Source organism: Triturus cristatus, chromosome 7 (assembly GCF_964204655.1).
Source record: "Triturus cristatus chromosome 7, aTriCri1.1, whole genome shotgun sequence".
In the NCBI taxonomy this organism is placed as follows: domain Eukaryota; kingdom Metazoa; phylum Chordata; class Amphibia; order Caudata; family Salamandridae; genus Triturus; species Triturus cristatus.
The window spans coordinates 654883640-654899843 of NC_140590.1; the positions used below are offsets into that span (position 1 = coordinate 654883640).

General features: G+C 41.5%; 1 protein-coding gene across 1 annotated transcript in view; it reads left to right on the top strand.

Moving 5' to 3' along the window:
- The window catches only part of GNA13 (G protein subunit alpha 13), a 189278-nt gene extending 174265 nt beyond the window's left edge, over window positions 1-15013 (top strand). Inside the window, exon 4 of the mRNA XM_085617282.1 lies at window positions 9041-15013. Coding sequence (XP_085473408.1) covers window positions 9041-9613 — 573 coding nt within the window. The 3' untranslated portion in view covers window positions 9614-15013. The remainder of the gene's footprint in view (window positions 1-9040) is intronic.
- Window positions 15014-16204: the final 1191 nt, after the last annotated feature.

The window sequence follows — 16204 nt, forward strand, 5'->3', positions numbered from 1 at the left end:
GTGAACTTTATTTGGATACAGCCCCAGTTTTCCAGTCAGACGTTTCTTCAGTATATGGTAAATGATCAGAGCCTCCTGGGGGGGGGGGGGGGGATAATCTTTCAGACCTTGTAGACCCCCAACATGAAATGTTTTGACTGTCTTCACTAGGGAGGTTGGCCCAAGAAATGTAAAATCTGGTGCACCTTCTGAGCAAAGACTCCGAAGGACAGAGGGGCCAAGCTTTTACTTTGGCTGCAGAAGAAAAAGAAAGTTAAAAATCCATTATCAGGAGCAGAAGGTTTGGGAACATCTTTGCCTCATAAAGCTCATAAGAAGAGAATATCAGGGGCGCGCCCAGCCAAGATGGTTGAGCGGACCTGAACTGCTGAGGCTCCGTCGCAAGCAAATGAGAAAAGCCACCTAACAGCGTGAACAAAGGTGACTCCCTGACATGGGGAAAAGCCTAGGGAAGTCTGAGAGTAAGGTGATGCTGAAAACCCACCGGATAGCTGCCGGAAATACGTTCGACCATGCTACAGTGAATCTAGGGTGCACAGAGATTCACATGGGGGATAGTTAGGATGGATGTTAATGTTTACTGACTAATGTATGAGAAAGATTAGTAGCGCTATTGTACTGTCTTTCCTAGTTACTTGCATTTCTCTTCTTCAAAACATAGCAACTGTATTATCTTATAGATTATCATTGTGTGAAGAGAACGAAGGGACTGAAATGGCACTATTTACTGACATGCTTTTGAAAAATGTCAATAAAAAGATTGTTGACAAAAAAAAATGAGAACATCCACAGGAACGAGAAAGGGGACCCTCTATAAAGATCCATATGGTCATTGAAAAAGACTTACAGATAAAACCTCTGCATCAGAGAAGGAAAATAGTGAAGCGAAAACTCGCCTACCTCAGCAAGATTAGAAAAATCCAGGTCTGATCCTTCCACACCTTTATTAAAGGCATCTTCTGAGGGGAAACTAGTGTGGCGGAGCCCTTGGTGGCGAAGCTTGTGTGTTCCGAACAAATGTCACACTGTCAACAACTGCATCTACTATAAATGCGAGACCAAAATTATCCTCAATGGGATTCGAGACTCTAATCAACCGACTTAACGTCAACAAAGAGGATGCAATAGACCAGACTAAAATTTCAACTGCTTAGGCATCAGTGGTATCCTCAGTAAAGCAAACCAGATTCTTCATTCACCCTAAACATCAGTCCGCAACACTGTCAACTAAGGAGAGAGACTTAATGCTGATTACGGCAGAGGGGATATCTTCTATCATTACAGAGCACACTAATATAAAACTGGCATACTGTTGTAGAAGATGTCTGGAGTTTGGTGCCTTTGCAATTCACCCACAATCGACACCAGATTCTAAACACACTGTATGTACAGTATGTTCACATTCACTTTAGTTGGTCCACACGCTAGGGAGTTCAAGCTCATGTCAGGACAGCTACCAACAAAGACTATAATGACGAGGAACCAGAAAAGGGTGAGAACTCTGGACCCTTCTACGGGTCCTCTTTTGGAATGGGAAATCTGTGGCACCAACATCCACCCCGCCAAAGCCTAGGGTGCCAGTTCACCTCTGGATGGCAAAGAAGGATTGGAGAGCGCTGCAAAGAGGATTGGTCTCCCTATTCCAGTGAAACAGTTGAACTGTTTACGTCAAGATTTTAAAGAACCAGCTCACAAGCCTCTGAGACCGATGCCCATTATTGAGCACATACGGTCAGAGGGATTGAAGATGAACCGAAGTTATGGTGGCAGCTATTGTGCCTCATCTGGACAAGAAGTATAAGTTGCCAGATGATTTGCCAGCTTGCTTTGTAGGTAACTCGGTCCAGATTTGGTGGTAATGCAAAGGGGGCCAAAGGCTTTCTAGGAACTCCTCCATGCCTTACATAACTTAGTTTGCCTACATTGTTCCGGCATCCCTCCTTGTCTGACAATTTTCAGAAACAGCAGCTACCACAGTTCGAGCATCTAATTCCCTATCCATATTGGGGAGATATAGGCAATTGTGGTACGATTTAGGGGCCTGTCTTGAATATTTGTCTGAGGATGGGAAGAATAAGGCAAGAGCTATTATGCAGGAGGGCTAAAGAACATCTGCTGAGATAATTGGTAAAGGTATGGATGAGGCTGCAACAAGTTTTTGCCAGCTGGCAGTGGTGACAGCCGTAAGAGAGGCAAGGATGGCTTAGGGCAACGTCCTGGCTGGAGGCCCTGGCAAAGATCTTGAATCTGCCCGACGATGGCAAGGGCTTTTATGGCAAAAGTGTGGACGATTCCCTTCTGTCCATAACGTCCGTGAATGCAAGAGCTTTATGTATACTGTAACAGTGCCTTTTTCAATACTTTTGAGGTGCAAGAGCCGAGGTCTTCAAGCTTGGGGCCTAAGTTGGCCCGAGATGGCACCAGACGCTGGCAGAGAGAATCAGTAAACTAATAAAAAGGCAGAGCTGCAATAAGCCACTCTGCAATATGCCATCACTAACATATTTTGTCACTCATGGCCTTGCTGGGAGTAGGTGTCAAAGGGGCAGGGCCTCCAAATAATCCTTTAATCCCCCCTTCCATTTCAGATAAAGAATCAAACTGTGACTAGTATTACAGTTTAGTAAAACCAGACTGCACATAGCATGTTCACAACTGTGGACTTGCTTAGATTTTTTGGGGTATTATGGAACATACATGCAATGGTCAGATATGGTTCAAACATAGCCAGTCTTCTATAATTGTAAAAATATATTTCCACACTGGAGACCCAATTACTTTTCTTATTTTATTTTATTTTACAATGGGGGGCATAGCATTGAAAGGTTTGAAGACCTCTGTGCTACAGTAGGAGGGTTGTTTTTCAGCTCAGGGAAATTACCAGTCATACAGGTATCAGCCATACTCCACAGCAGCAGGGGTACCATCCGCAATAGCCACAGGAGCAGTGCAGACAACTGCTCACTCTAGACAGCCTCAATGTAAAAAGACTATGTAGTTCGGTAAAGGACAGCACTCCTCCAGGCATGAGTGACACCGTTCTGGCACCAGTCACCAGCACTTCCCTGCAGCAGGTGGGTGAAGACTTTCGAATTAAAGGGCTGGAAATGTATCACAGCAGACTAGTAGGTGATTATGCAGCATGGTCACACTTACATTTGTTTAACACGTAAAATCCACCTTGCGAGATTCTTACACTCTTCTGGCAGGAAGCCACATAGGAGATTCCCAGCAATCGACTAAACAGGTGCTTCTATTCATGTTTCTTTTAATGAAGAAAAAGATCGGGCTAATGAAAAGAAATGCTAGCTCTTTAGCAGCAAAACAGGTTTCTGAAAAGACCATTTTGAGACTTTACACTGCACTTACGAAACCTCACTGGGTCTTCAGGATGCTTATTTTCATATCCCAATCCATCCAAAGCATCAAATATGTACGGTTCGAGGAGGCTGGTTGCCATTACCAATTTAAAGTCTGCCCTTTGGCTTCAAGTCCACAACTCGGATTTTTACAAAATGCATGACCCTCTAAGGAAAAATGGTCATTTGATTTTTCCATACCTAGACAATTGGCTTCAACTTCCACAGTAAAACTCTACGAAGGCATGCTTACAGTTACTTGAAAATCTAAGTTTAACATTTAACCAGCCGCCAGCTTTCAGCGCCCGATCAGGCGTCATCTGGCTTTCCTCTCGCTTGCTCTTACAACGCTCCTCCGGCCCTCCCCCGCCGCATCTCGCGTTAATTTTAAACATATGTGCAAACGTGCTGCTTTCACTTTCCCTCGCGCGCACCACTTTTTGCAGGCACTTCCTTCATATAGTCTTCTTAAAACGTAAATGACTCATGTTTTGGGTGTGAACTAAGTATGATTCTTTTTTATGCTGTGTCACTGAACTGCTAGTTCACTTTAGGTTCTAGAGTCGCGCGCGCACAACTCCCTCCGCTTCGCCTGTTCCTGTTCCCCTGCCCTCTGTGTTGCTTCCCACCACCGTACGTACCCTCCATGTTGCTTCCCAACACCACCACCCTCGGTGTTGCATGAACCATTTACCAATGCTGGTCAGCACAACCAGGCGTTCCCACCGCTCTATACCCTACATTCCCCCTGCTCTGCGTCCGTTCATGGCTCCCTGTATCTTCTTTCCCCGCCGCTCTTTCCGCCATGTTTCGAACCTGTTGCTGTACATGCTATTCGCACAACCAAACCCACTGTTAAAGTTGTATGAAGCGAACCAACAACACGCCAATTTCGCACTACGACCTCTGCCGAACCAGATTTGAACCAATCCGATGTGATAGGGCATGCCGGTTTGGAACATTTTTTTTTTTTTAAAGGTTGGTTGATAAAACAGGTTTTCACGGAAACTGCTTCTCTCGGTATTCCAAAGGTTTGTTTATGAGGTGGGTTTAACACGTGACAAGCACAATGTATTTGTGCAATGAACATCCAGAGGTTTTATGATTGACGCTTTACCTACCGCCTGCGATTGGAGACCGCTGAAGAGGACCGTTGTGCTAGACCTTTTTGCAGTTTGGTTGGAGGGCAGAAGGGAGCGTCTGCCGCTGCCATGAGGATTGCGGTGTTAGCAGTTACAGCCTCAGACAAAAACTTGTGAACATGCGCTTTGTTTTTAAACTCGTAAGCCTTAGCCCCCCATTTCCCTGTTAAATGAGATCAACCCACCCCGTGTGTGTCTCAAACTCTTTGAAGAAGCACAATTTGCCAACAAAAAAGCAACTTTATCGAACTCAACCCACCCTTTTGAAAATAACTTTCAACACCACCCTATTACCTTTTGGCGTTTATTTTACTTACTGTTTCTCCGTTTTTATGATATTCAGAATATGTTTCGGAGCACTTCCAAGGGACACAAGTACCGGGGTAGTAAAACCAGGAACGTGATTGTGGCAGGCGGTGTCGTTGGGGTGCAGGCCTACGCTGCACCGTACAGCATACATAAGTACACAACACTAGTGGTCTCTCTTCAGCCAGTGGTCACGTGCGACCCTGGCTCATTTATTTATGCCCTCGGACCGAGCCCGGTCATGAGCAGTGTGTGCGTCCATACATTTTAACGGAGAGGCAGGGTGGCTCTCTCCATCCATCCCTCCTTTTACTTTGGTATCAGCGGAGCGGAGAGAGAAGCTTAACAGTAGAGAAAAACAGAAAAAGAGGAGGGGGTAGAACAGACAAGCATTTGCAATGCAATAGGTTTTGCATTTACGCGAGTTTAAGCTATTGACATTGCAGAGATAATGCCTTTTTATTTTATTTTTTTTTAAACCTAAATAAAAGGCATAGTCATTACAATGCCAATAGCTTAAAGTCGCGTAAATGTGAGACCTATTGCTTTGCAAATGCTTGTCTTTGATTGTTATATGGACCAATAGATCGTTTTCTCAGTCGCTCTGTAGTCCTCATGGACTCGGATGCTGGACCACCCTGAAAGGTTACCCCGCCCACCTGCATCTCAACCACTCCTCTTGCTGCCTACCCTTCTTCCTACCCCCTGATGCTGTACTCTGCCCCCTCTCTCCTCCCATTTCATCTACACCATCTACCATAAACCCCTACTGTGCACCTCTCTTCCTTTTTAGCTAGGCGCAAGCAAGATCACTTACTGTGAAACATATTTAAGCAATGTAGCAGGAACTTCATAGCTTCGATGCCTACAATATTTTTAAGTGATCTGGGGGAAAATGTAGGAAGAACTCCGTAATAGGTTATAAAGTTTAGTAGTTTCGCAGCAGCTTTTAAGCCTGTCTTTATTTTAGCACAATCTCTCCAAGGTTCTGTTTTTAGATCTGATTGTAGGACATCCTTTACCGTATCTATTGTGCATTTTTTTAACCAATATATTTTATGTGGATCTTCTTGGCTTTAACCTTAAAGTTAGTGGTGGGAGCTCTCATCCTGGGTTACACCTCTGACCAGCAACATTTTGTTGCCCGAGCTCAGTCCATCTGTTGAGCTGACGAATGATGTATAATATCAAGCAGTGCCCAGGCAGTGAATTGCAGAATTAAGTGCCCCACCAAGGGTGCTCACCATGTTGAAGGAGTTCATGTGTGACAGAGGGAGCACTTGCAAAATTCATAGTTGTATCTTAGAACATGCTACGTTCTGGCCAAAGACCACTCAGTAGTCATCATTTTAAAGTTTTTTGGAAGAGTGTCTGCTCAGATCAACACGTTGCCTAAGCATGAGCAGACGTTGATCTCATTTAGAGACTTTCTTAAGGATCCACAATTAAGATTTTTTTTCGGGCGGTGCTTAGACTGGAGTAGAAGGGATCAGACTCCTCTCAAAGATCTTTGCCGCACAAACTCTGATATTAACAAGCATTGCCATAGCCAATACGTCTCGCCTTGGGGACCTTATAAGTGTTTAGCCATGCAACGGTGGATGTTGTTGCACCAAGGATATTGTGCTGCATAACTAAATACTTATAAGGTCCCAAAAGCGAGACCTATTGGCTATGCCAATTCTTGTTATGCTTACGTCACTGCGCCTTTCCTTGGGTCCTAGGGGGACCTTCATTTGGTCATTGCATATATATTTGCTTACCCTTCCTCCTTGTGGCTTCTACGTTGGATAGTCCCATAGTGCTCACTGCTCTCTAGCAGCGTTTTCTCTGACAACGAATGGTCTATACTAATAATTATTGTTGCGCACTGCTTTTCTTGCAGCATTGATTGGTGCTCTCTACATCGTGGATGTGTTATAAGATTCCTCCCTTTTTTCCTGTGTTTCTCATTGCAAGTTCTGCTCACAGGTTTATTTCTATGGCAAGGAGCTCTGGCTCCATAGTATTGGCTGTTGTCCTTGGCCTGCAGCCCATCCACTAATGGTCCGGTTACCATCGGTGAGGGCTATGGAGCATTGTGCTTCTATGAAGTGTTCTTTTCCTCCACTTCTTTATTGCACTGTCATGGTGGCATTTCCCCATGCTTTTCCAAATTTACGGATATTACTTCCGTATGGCGTTTCCACAATCCTTTCTGGTGGGACTTTTCCTGTCCTATCCTACATCCCTAAGACACCTGGTCACTGTCTTATTACAGGCCAGCTAGTCCTATTCAGGGATCTTTAGTGGGATCAGTTCACAGACCCTCCTTCAGGATGGAATTGCTTGGTTTTCTAATTCACAGGTAAGAAATCTGCGGTTAGATGTCCCTATCAGATGAATTAGTTAGTTACCTTCGGTAACATCTTATCTGATCGACAGGATCTATCCACAGAATCCTTACCGATCCTCCCTGTTCTGCAAACTGGTTGTTCCTTATGTCTACAAGATATGGGCATTCTAATGCCTTTCCTTAGGACTTCGTAATTGTTTTGATCTAAAGAGGTCTCTTTTTCGGCACACTGTTTCCATATGCAGTTTCTATGAGTGGTAATAGTAGCAGAAGAAACGGACACTGACGTCACATCCAGTGGATGTTGCTATGGAGTCACTCCACGCCCTCTACAGAAGTGCAGAGGAACTGCTGTAAAACATTTTCTGGATCCAGTCTGGCGCCTGGGTTGAACTCAAAGGTAAGTAATCTGTGACTACATCCTGCCTCTACCAGAGAAGGTGTTACCAAAGGTAAGTAAATTATTCATTAAATCTGGCTCGTTCAGTTCTGTCTCCTAGCTCAGGCAAGTGGAGTGTAGCTGCATTTTCGTGCTTCAGAAGGTCTATGGGAAAGCTGTCTCTCTGATCAAATAGGTTAGTGAAAGAGTTCCTTAAAGGTATTTTTTAGGACCTATCCTCCAAGTAGGAAGCTGCCTGTCTATTGGCAGCTAAATGCGGTCCTCTCCCAGGCAATTAGGGACTCATTTAAGCCTATACATAAAGCACATCTCAAACATCTGTCCTGGAAAATTGCCCTGTTTCTGGATTTGACTTCTGCTAGGATTAGTGAACTTCAAGCTTTCACTATAAAGGAACCATGCCTACATTTCAAAGAAGTCCGTTATATTGAGTAAGAATTAGTTTAATTTGCATGAGCCAATCAGTGTTTCACCTTGATGAGTATTCTTAAAACCATTTTCTGAAATCCTTCTAATACAGCGAAAAGAACACGTCATACTCTAGTAATGAAGCGTTGTCTCGAATTCTATCTGCATGGAACTAAACTTCTGAAAAGTCTGATCAGCTTCTTAGACCTATGGACCGCAAAAAAAAGACCTAGTCTGTCAAGGAGTAGTATGTCTCGACTGGCTTCTGCCACCATAAGGTTTTGACACCCTTTGGATGGAAGTCTGTGCATATTTCACGTTACAAGTGTGTACTTCTACTGCGCTGTTTGGAGTGCCTTCGCCAGATACCTGGAGAGCCACCACATGGAGTAACAGGAATATGTTCATGCTTCATAATTGCCTGGATGACAGTGAACAGCAGTTCTTCGCCATCTGCTCACTGAGGTGAGCACTGCTATATATTTTTAGATTTCCATTTAATGTCTTCCCACCTCTTCTTAGGATGCACTCTCTCATGTTGAAAACTGCTTGCTATTCAGATTCAAGCATATGACTCTATGATGCATGAAATAGTAGAGAAAAAACAAGTTACCTGTACACTGTAGTGCTCCAGTATTGATATCTTTCATAGATTCACATACAACCCTTCTTCCGCCCTGATAGCTCAACTCATTTATACCTCGTACATATGACCTTTGCACTCGTGCTGAGAAATTTGAGGTATGGTGGTCCTTGAGGAGAGGAGTGCTTCAGGAGCTGCTCTCTGATTGGTGGAAGTTTGGTTCTTATTCATATTATTTGAATTGGTTAAGTCACTTGTTTAAGCTATGCTTGGCACTGCTTTATGCTGCTTGTCATAATTACTATGGGACTCCCAACATAACGACAGGGAAGATTTAAGCATGTGAATCTATAAAAGATTCAATACTGGAGAACTACCATTTACATGTTCAAAAAACAAATTACTTACATCAACTTGTGGTGGTCAGTTTTATGCCGGGCTTCCAAAGCAGAAATATATTAAATGTTTTGTTGTGAAGTACTAAAGTATTACTCTTTTCTTCTCCAGGACTATATTCCGTCTCAGCAAGATATTCTGTTGGCAAGAAGACCCACTAAAGGGATTCACGAGTACGACTTTGAAATTAAAAATGTTCCTTTTAAGATGGTTGATGTAGGTGGGCAGAGATCAGAAAGAAAACGTTGGTTTGAGTGTTTTGACAGCGTAACATCCATACTTTTCCTGGTATCTTCAAGTGAATATGACCAGGTGTTGATGGAAGATCGAGCAACAAATCGTCTCACAGAATCACTGAACATTTTTGAAACAATAGTCAACAACAGAGTTTTCAGCAATGTCTCCATTATCCTTTTTCTTAACAAGACAGACTTGCTTGAGCAAAAAGTAAAACTTGTGAGCATCAAGGACTATTTTCCAGAGTTTGAAGGAGACCCCATCAATCTAACTGATGTCCAGAAATTCCTGGTGGATTGCTTCCGTAACCAGCGCCGAGACCAACAACAGAAGCCTCTATATCACCACTTCACCACTGCTATTAACACAGAAAACATTCGACTGGTTTTCCGTGATGTCAAAGATACCATCCTTCACGACAATCTCAAGCAACTAATGCTGCAGTGATGCGCACAAACTTTATTTTAACACCCTTTGTGTTCAGATTTTAACGTTTTAGCAGTGTAACAAGGAGTTGGATCCCGCCCATCAAGACCTTTGAATTGGTGGATGTAAGGCTGCAGGCGAGCATGTTGCCGATTTTCATTTGAACTGTTCATCCACTAGCTTCAAGACTAAGCCAAGCTGTAGGGCTCTGCTTTACACCTGGATACAGGTAGTTGAAGCTTGCCCCTTGTGCCTCTCCCACAAACCTCTCTGGCTTTCTTCGACCAATCTCTCTGAAGTCAGTTTGTTTGTATTGTGAATGATTAACTTCCTTTGGAAAGTGGGAAGAGATAGAGTCTTCTGAATGAGAGAAGATTTCCTCATCTCGTAACATTGTTAAATTGTATTAATCATTATGAAATTGTTTTCCAACGCAAGGGCTATAGGAAACCTTTGCACAGACTAATTGCCTTCATGTTTTTCCCATTGACTGCAGATTTGGCCTTAGGTTTGTTGGAGGTAGCGGGGTTTCTACGTCTTGTCTGCATGAAACAACAACTTTTTTAATTACGTGATTTTAAATAAGATGTTCTTAGATGCATTTTTAGGTTTACATACATGCATTTTGGAGACATGCTAATGACAGGGTTGTTGACACAACTGGTACGAGGCTAAAAGTTACACATCTTTAAATGTATCATCTAGAGCTTTTATCTCAGTGCTGTGGTCCAAAGGAAATCTTAACATTTTTTATGATCAGGATCTTTGTTTTTCAGCACACACTTTAGAGTTGCCAGATTACCGTTTTGTCAAACAGTCTGCCACTAGAAGACCACATCCATTAAAGCATAATGCCTCTTTTCTCAAGGAGGATTTGGCGAATGTTTGTGGGCTGGGGTTTTGGTCTCAGAAGTTGAAGTCAGAAATCGTCCCGTTTATGCCAATTGGTTTAGTTAATAAGACATTGAGGCAGTATGGATACACACTTGTGTATTGAAGCATCTTACTGGAACCGCTGGTGTAGAAATGACCTGTTAAAGTTATTTGGAAGGTTTTTTTTAACAAATTTTTGTAGGATACTTGCTACTATGAAAAAGAATGTTGGGACAGTTTTTACTTTGCATGCAGTTTTCACACACCTACATCTTCTGCAGATAAATAGATTTTTTGTTAAGTCATGGTTTGCGCTGCATCTGGCACACTGAGTCAAAAAAACGTGGAGGGACTGATTAAAGAGCAGTTGTAGGAACAAGAAATACTGAACGTTTAATATGGAAATCGCATGCAAAACGATTGCTTAGATGTTAAAAGCCAATTTTCTGTTTTAACAGAAGGTGCTCAAAGGAATATCCTTTTTTGAAAATGGTTTCCCCCTTTGAACTGAATATCAGCAAGGTTGATAAAACACACAGGATTGCAGTCGTGTTTGCATATGTGCATTAACCTCCTCTTCACCCTGATTATTATTGGTAATAATTTGGTATCAGTTGGTTATGTTCCCATTGAATATTTCGAACAATAACCTCACAGACTACTTTTAAAGCATTGGTTGTAGAAATGTAAAAAGTTACTGAAATGGAGAAAATATAATTTGAGCGCAACAGGGAAAAGCAGGGGTGAGGATTTAAGGTGTGCCTCTAGAGGAATGGAGTGAATTTGTAAATTCATATGTATCCTTCCCCTATTTGCCAGGAACTGGCTGCCTTGTGTTACAAACCTTTTAAATCGCCGTTTTTAAAATGGCGTCCGTACCTGGGTTGAATCTGTATGGTGAGATCAAAGTATCGTAAGGCAATATTTTATTGCTAAAATGATAACTGTCCCAGGCATGTTTACCATTAATTGTGCCTCCTGTTTACCGTGTTGAGCGATTTCTGCACGGCATAATCCCTCACTACTATTCTTTTCAAGCTTTTGTATAGGCACAGATGACTCTTCATAGGCTTTCTAACTGCCCTAGACGGTAGCTGACTTTGTAATCTCAGGTATTTTTATTTTTATATGTAGAAATGTTAATGAATTATGCATAGTTCTGCATTTGGATTGCAGTTCTCGGTTTAATGGACGTTTTCGAAGATTTTTGGAACGTTAAAACATACTCAAACCATGAATTTAAGTACTACTGTAAAACCACAGGGTTTTTTGTGGTCAGAAGTAAGCCAAAATTATGCACGATTCTTGGTACCGAACAGTATTTCCTTTATTGTGCTTGTGTGCAAGCATACACACTCCAGTAAAATAAAGGCATTGGTGTTTATAGTTTTTCTTTTTTTTTTTGCAATTCTATTCATATTATGATTGATGTTGAATTCTTTTGCAGGAACAATTGGGGTAATTTATTTAGCCCACAATTCTCAGTGCAGATATTTAGTTGAATTTATGATAAACCTGGAACCAAAATCGTGAAGGCATCTTAGAAGTAATCTAACTAGCAAGCCAACATTCTCTCTAAATGTGTTTTTCGGAACTTCAGTCAACGTTCCCCAGTTAGTGTGCCCTGTTGAATACTACTGCAGCGACACCTGAAATGTATTTAAACTAGTGCACTCATCACATTTTCTCTTCCCACAACCGAGCAGATACTGAATGTGGGCTTTTCAAATCTGCCATTCTTTTAGGACATGTTGATAAGTGCGTTGGAGACCCTTTCTTGTTTGCACTGGCATTGGTGGTCTTTGTATGCACCTCAGTACCTCTCATGCTTTGCCCATAATACAAATTGACTGAGTTATTTCTCCTAATATAAAGTGTCAGCCTCATTTAGATCTTAAATAGATGTCACTGAGGTCTTTCTAGGGTTGAAAATGCAATTTGAACATTATTCTTGCACCAGTTCTCACCTAATATGCCTGGTCACTATTGTCATAGCAAATGACTGATTTGTGTACATTTTGGCCACCCCACCCTAATATTTAAAGTACTTACTTCTCTGAATATAAAAGATCAACCTTCCCAGTAAATAACTTAATGCAGGTATTGTTTCAGAAGTCTGACCGATCTTTGGTTATGGCCAAAATGCATGCTTTCCAAAATAGTCCAAGAGAGGGTCACTTTCATTCGGTTTTCACCTTTATGCTAGATAATGTATAAGAATGCTGACTTTAAATTGGTAGTTATATGAAGCCTCTGCTAGTCACTGATCGGGAATAGCTGGGTCATTGGATTTACTTATTTAAGTAGAAGTAATACAACATGCTACATGAGTCAGATTTATTTTTCTGTTTTTAGAGGACGAAGGGCCAGCTGTGTTTCATTAGGTGTAGATACGCAGCACAACTCACTATTATTTTCACTTAATTTTTCATTATAATGTGAACCAGTTTTAGAATCTTTAAGCACATAGCACTAAGCATTTGATCCTTTAGTTTCTGTAGGTATGCATATACCTGCATGCATTTTATTTTCTAAATTTCTGGCTTTGCCAAATGTTAACCACCACGGTATCATACAGCCAAACTAGTTATCTATAATCCAGAAAAATTAATAATTCATAGTAATGATTTTGAAGCTAGCTTACAAGTTCACTTCTCCTTTACTTGAGTATGTGTATGTTTGAATGTAAAAGAACTGTTACACTTTTACCAAACCCAATAGTCTATTATATTCCCTTTGGTGTTTTCAGACTTTGAATGGCCTTACATCTGCTCTGATAATGCCTTAAGTGTCCTTTCCAAGGTGTACCAAAGCAGATTATGCCAAGTAGACGCATATTCATTTGCATTCTGCAGTAGTTTCTTCAAAATGTTAAGATCGTCGTGGGTCTGTGCAAAATATGCTGATTGTGCAGTTTACAGTTTAGGAAAGTATACACTTGCAAACTATGTTACATTAACAAGCTTCATCTAAACGGAAAAACACTGCCTTAAATTTCTCACATTTCAAAGAAACAGGATTGGTGCAATTTTGTCTGTTCCATTATTTTTCTTTCAGATTAGTAATTTGCATAGACTTCTTTTGGTATTTAAGCATACAGTTAATAAAGAATTGTTCTCCGTGACTATCCAATTACTAGGCTCAATATTTGAGTTTCACTCGGCAACATTCTTCTGTGCTGTAGGCGAAGACAATGTGGTACGAAATCTGTTGTGAAATGTGTGAGACTAATATTTGGCCTTTAGGAATGGAGAGGACTTTGAACTTTTAAAGGAGTCATGGTCGTCCACATTGAATGCTTGTAGGCGTCCCTTTTACTACGAAGCTAGCTGGTATGTGTAGATCAGATTAGCATTCTCAGGCCAGTGGTACTTAAAGGACTTTTTTGGGCCTGGAGTATGTAACATGTTCCCAGATTTAATGCATGTTTTATCCATAAGGAAAGATATATTGTGAATTGAATGTTTTGGGCTGATTCTTTAGTTGCCAACTCTAAGGTGACAAATGCATCTTTTTTTTAGAGCTTTTTGAAATTCCCTTGAAGATAATTTCTGCAGCAGAGCCATTCATTTTCTATTGCAAGTCTTGTTTATATATTAATCTTTGGTGTCCAATAAAATGGAATACGTTCTTGTAGCCATTTCCATTTGACAGCAAGGACCCCAAAACGAGTTATGTCTTGTCAAATCTACTCAGCGGCAATGTTACTTATTTAAACAGTCATTTATATTTTATATGAATGTGCCTTCTTAACCAGCTCCTTTTGAGCTGTTAAAAGGAGTATTGAACGAATCCATGGGAAACAAACCCAACATCCAAAGCCTAAAATGCAGTAGTAACTTTGGTAAGTTGGTCACAAAAGAGGGTTTGTTTGTATTTTCCTATCAAACTACAGTTTGCATGTAGAAGTCAAAATAAACCCGATATAGCCTTTGTGGGTAGGATTTCCAGGTAAGTTACTGGTTTGAGGAACCTAGCTAGTGGTGCTACTTTTGGTGACAGGGGAGTGCACCACTCTTGTGCCATTAATGATGCTGTGCCTTGCATTTGAAAAAGAAAAAACTTTGGTTCCTTATATTTTTTTAATTCTGTGTTCAGTACAACAGTGGTGAAACCGTACATGAAGCCTTAACTTTTTGAAATAATATATATTTTATGATCACCTCCTAGATAAATCTAACAAATCGTGCTTTGTATAAAACGTTTTTATGGGCTTAGGATTGTCGTAGCTTTGTGACTTGTATAACTCTCTGGGGGCAAAGCATCGTTTTTATGTTGTACATTTTTTTGTTAATTTGTTAGTTCGATTGGCAATAAATTATTCTTAAAAGGGCTATCTGGGAGGGAATAGAGGGAGGTGGCTAAACAGACTAAGAAAAGCTTACTTTTGCAAAACCTCTTAATTACCAAATTAGCCAATGCCTTTTTTAACTTTCAACTGTACATTTGTCTGTACATACTGTTCAAATGTTTTGCCTTTCAACCTATTAATATTTGCCTTGTAAAAAATGTGTACTGACCTTTAATAAACACATATGCCAAACAGTATGGGACTGTAATTTATTTGTCTTGATAGTATGTTTGCATAGTTGACCGAGTAGCACATTACTCATGTTTTGCCTAATGTTATTTATTTGACTATAACTTAGCTCCTCTCCTTCCACTTGTATCTACACGCCTCTCCTTGCACTTGTATCTACTGCCCTAACAGTGAAAGCTCTAGTTGCTTGCATAGACCAATATTTGAATGGATAACAAAGCGATTTTTACCAAACAATCAGTGGTTGCGATTCTGTATGAGTTGGTAATGTGAGTTTTCAAAGTGATAATATTGGATGGTCCTAATTTTATTGAAGACACAGGGAAATATTATGCAGCCTTTTCCTGCTGTTTCTTTTCATAGCAGCCACATAAAGACGAGAAAAATACTCCATTGAACTGCTCACAAGATAAAGGAAAGCAACTGCAGCAGGAGCCGGACGTCAAAATGCAGGGTCATCGACCCACGCTTAGGCAAGATCTCTGCCCCAGAAAAGACCCTGCCAAAGAAGAATAGGCTTGCTTTTGAAGGAGTCCCACCACCAGATACTCTTGCTCTTCTCTTGCCCTCCTAGAGGCCTAAGGATAAAGCTGCTGCTGCTGCTCCTCCACACTCCCCTCCTACGGCTTCCCCTCCGGGGTCACTAGAGTCCTACATTGACACAGACAGGCCCAGCCCCTCAGATGATACTTGGGAGGATTATGATGTGGACCCTCGGACCCAAATCTAGAACATGTCGCAGTCCGGTCTTCCCTGCCAGTGACACCACAACTTACAAGTGCATTATTCAACATGTGAGCACCTACTATTAGGTGGACCTCTTCATCACCCCTGAGGATGACTGCTTTTTGGTGGCAACTGGTCAGGTTTGAGGTAGTCACACCTTATGAGAAATAATGTACGCCAGCAGCCTCAAACCTGCTCTACATCAGGGGTCATGTCCCACTAGATTCCCTGGTTGTCACCACCGCTAGGAAAAGGGCAGCAGTCCAGGCAACTGTTCACCTCCTGACAAGGAGAGCAAGCAAATTGAGGCTGCAGGGAAAAAAGTAGGCCTCTTTTCCCGGTATGATAAAGATCACTGGGAGAGCTCCCTGACCAGTACCAGAAAAGGGGGTGAGGAAGTTGTTAAAGAGGAGAAAGCCATCTCCAAAGCAACTATCCACTATGCCTTGGATTATGCAGATGCAACAACCAGA